The following is a 1,543-nucleotide window of genomic DNA, read 5'->3' as shown; positions in this document are numbered from 1 at the left end:
GATGTTAAAACGATTGTCGTTGCGGTGGATGTTCGACCACAATTTACAAATGATATGACTTTCACTTGTCGTGAACATTTGATAGATTGGGTCCGAAATGAAGCTAGTAAACTTGGATTTAGCATTGTGATATTAATGGTCTGACAATGGCACTAGTAAAAGGCAAGCTTTTGTTGTGTTGAATTGCAAGAAGGGTGGGAAGTATATTCCAACAAACCGGAAGTTAAAACACGATGACACGGGATCGAAAAAAGTGTGCGTGCCTGTTTAAGTTGCGTGTATCTTGTAGAATTAACGATTTGTGGCGTTTTAGCGTCATTTGTGGACTTCATAATCACACATTGGAAACTAAGCTACACGGGCATCCAATTGCGTGTCGGCTGTCCCGCCAAGAGAAGGATGTTATTTCAGAATTATCGATAATCAAAGTTGCGCCGAGAAACATACTTGCCGATTTGAAGCGGAAAAAACTAAATATTGTTTCAAATATCAAACAGGTATGCAATGAACATTACAATCTTAAAGTTGAGAAAATGGGTCTGAGGTCCGAAATACAACACCTTTTGAAACTTTTGGGTGATAACCAATATGTTTCAAGCTTCAGAACTTGTGAGGACAATGTTACCGTTCGTGACATATTTTGGACTCATCCCAAAAGTATTAAGATGCTCAACGCATTTCCAACCGTCCTTGTAATTGATTCGACGTACAAAACCAACAAGTATAGGTTTCCGCTTCTAGAAATTATTGGTATGACCTCCATGGACAAGACATATTCGGTTGGATTTGCTTTTTTGGAATGTGAGAAAGAAGACAACTTTACATGGGCTTTGGGAATATGTAAGACTTTATTGGTTGATCAAAATAATATGCCTAGAGTCATCGTTACCGACCAGGATACTTTGTCGGTATCATATAAGCTCAAATGTGAGATCTAAGCTTAAACTTGCGATTGGCACGAAAGAAATAAAGGATGACAACGAAAACATCATCAAAGTCGGTGTTGTGGTCGACAAGATAATGGCTGCATGGAAGGAGATTTTAGATGCATGTTCCGAAGACTTAAATACCGAGAAACTGGTCTAATTCCGGTCATTGTGTGTCGGATTGAACACTTTTCTTAATTACGTCGAAAGTATTATCCTTGGAAAAGTAAAAGAAAAAAGTTGTTTGTGCTTGGACGGACCGAGTTAGACATTTTGGTTGCACTACAACAACTAACCGAGTTGAATCCGCACATGCAGCGTTGAAGAGATAGTTAGGTGATAGCAAGAGGGATTTGTGTAGGGGATGGGACACCGTGAATCAAATGCTCCAAAATTAACATAATGAAATTCAAACATCGTTTGGTCGGAGCAAGACGGTTGTGAAATACCAGTTTAAGGGTTTAACTCTCTACTCGCAATTGATTTACAACATATCCCGTGCCGGATCGAACTAAATTTTGGTAAAAAATGGTATTTGGTGCGTTCGAAGATGCATCTCCGAATTCACTCAGGGGAATTTTTGAATTTAACATAATGATAAATTTTAAAAATACATG

At 38.5% G+C, this 1,543-nt stretch overlaps 1 protein-coding gene across 1 annotated transcript; it reads left to right on the top strand.

The window, feature by feature from the left end:
• The first annotated feature begins 233 nt into the window (after positions 1 to 233).
• LOC131605667 (protein FAR1-RELATED SEQUENCE 5-like) lies at positions 234 to 938 on the top strand. Its single transcript, XM_058877999.1, has one exon. The coding sequence runs from the start codon at positions 234 to 236 to the stop codon at positions 936 to 938; it is 705 nt and encodes a 234-aa protein (XP_058733982.1).
• Positions 939 to 1,543: the final 605 nt, after the last annotated feature.

This window comes from Vicia villosa, linkage group LG5 (assembly GCF_029867415.1).
Source record: "Vicia villosa cultivar HV-30 ecotype Madison, WI linkage group LG5, Vvil1.0, whole genome shotgun sequence".
Taxonomy (NCBI): Eukaryota; Viridiplantae; Streptophyta; class Magnoliopsida; order Fabales; family Fabaceae; genus Vicia; species Vicia villosa.
The sequence above is the reverse complement of the archived record's forward strand: the minus strand, read 5'-3'. Positions and strand labels throughout refer to the sequence as shown.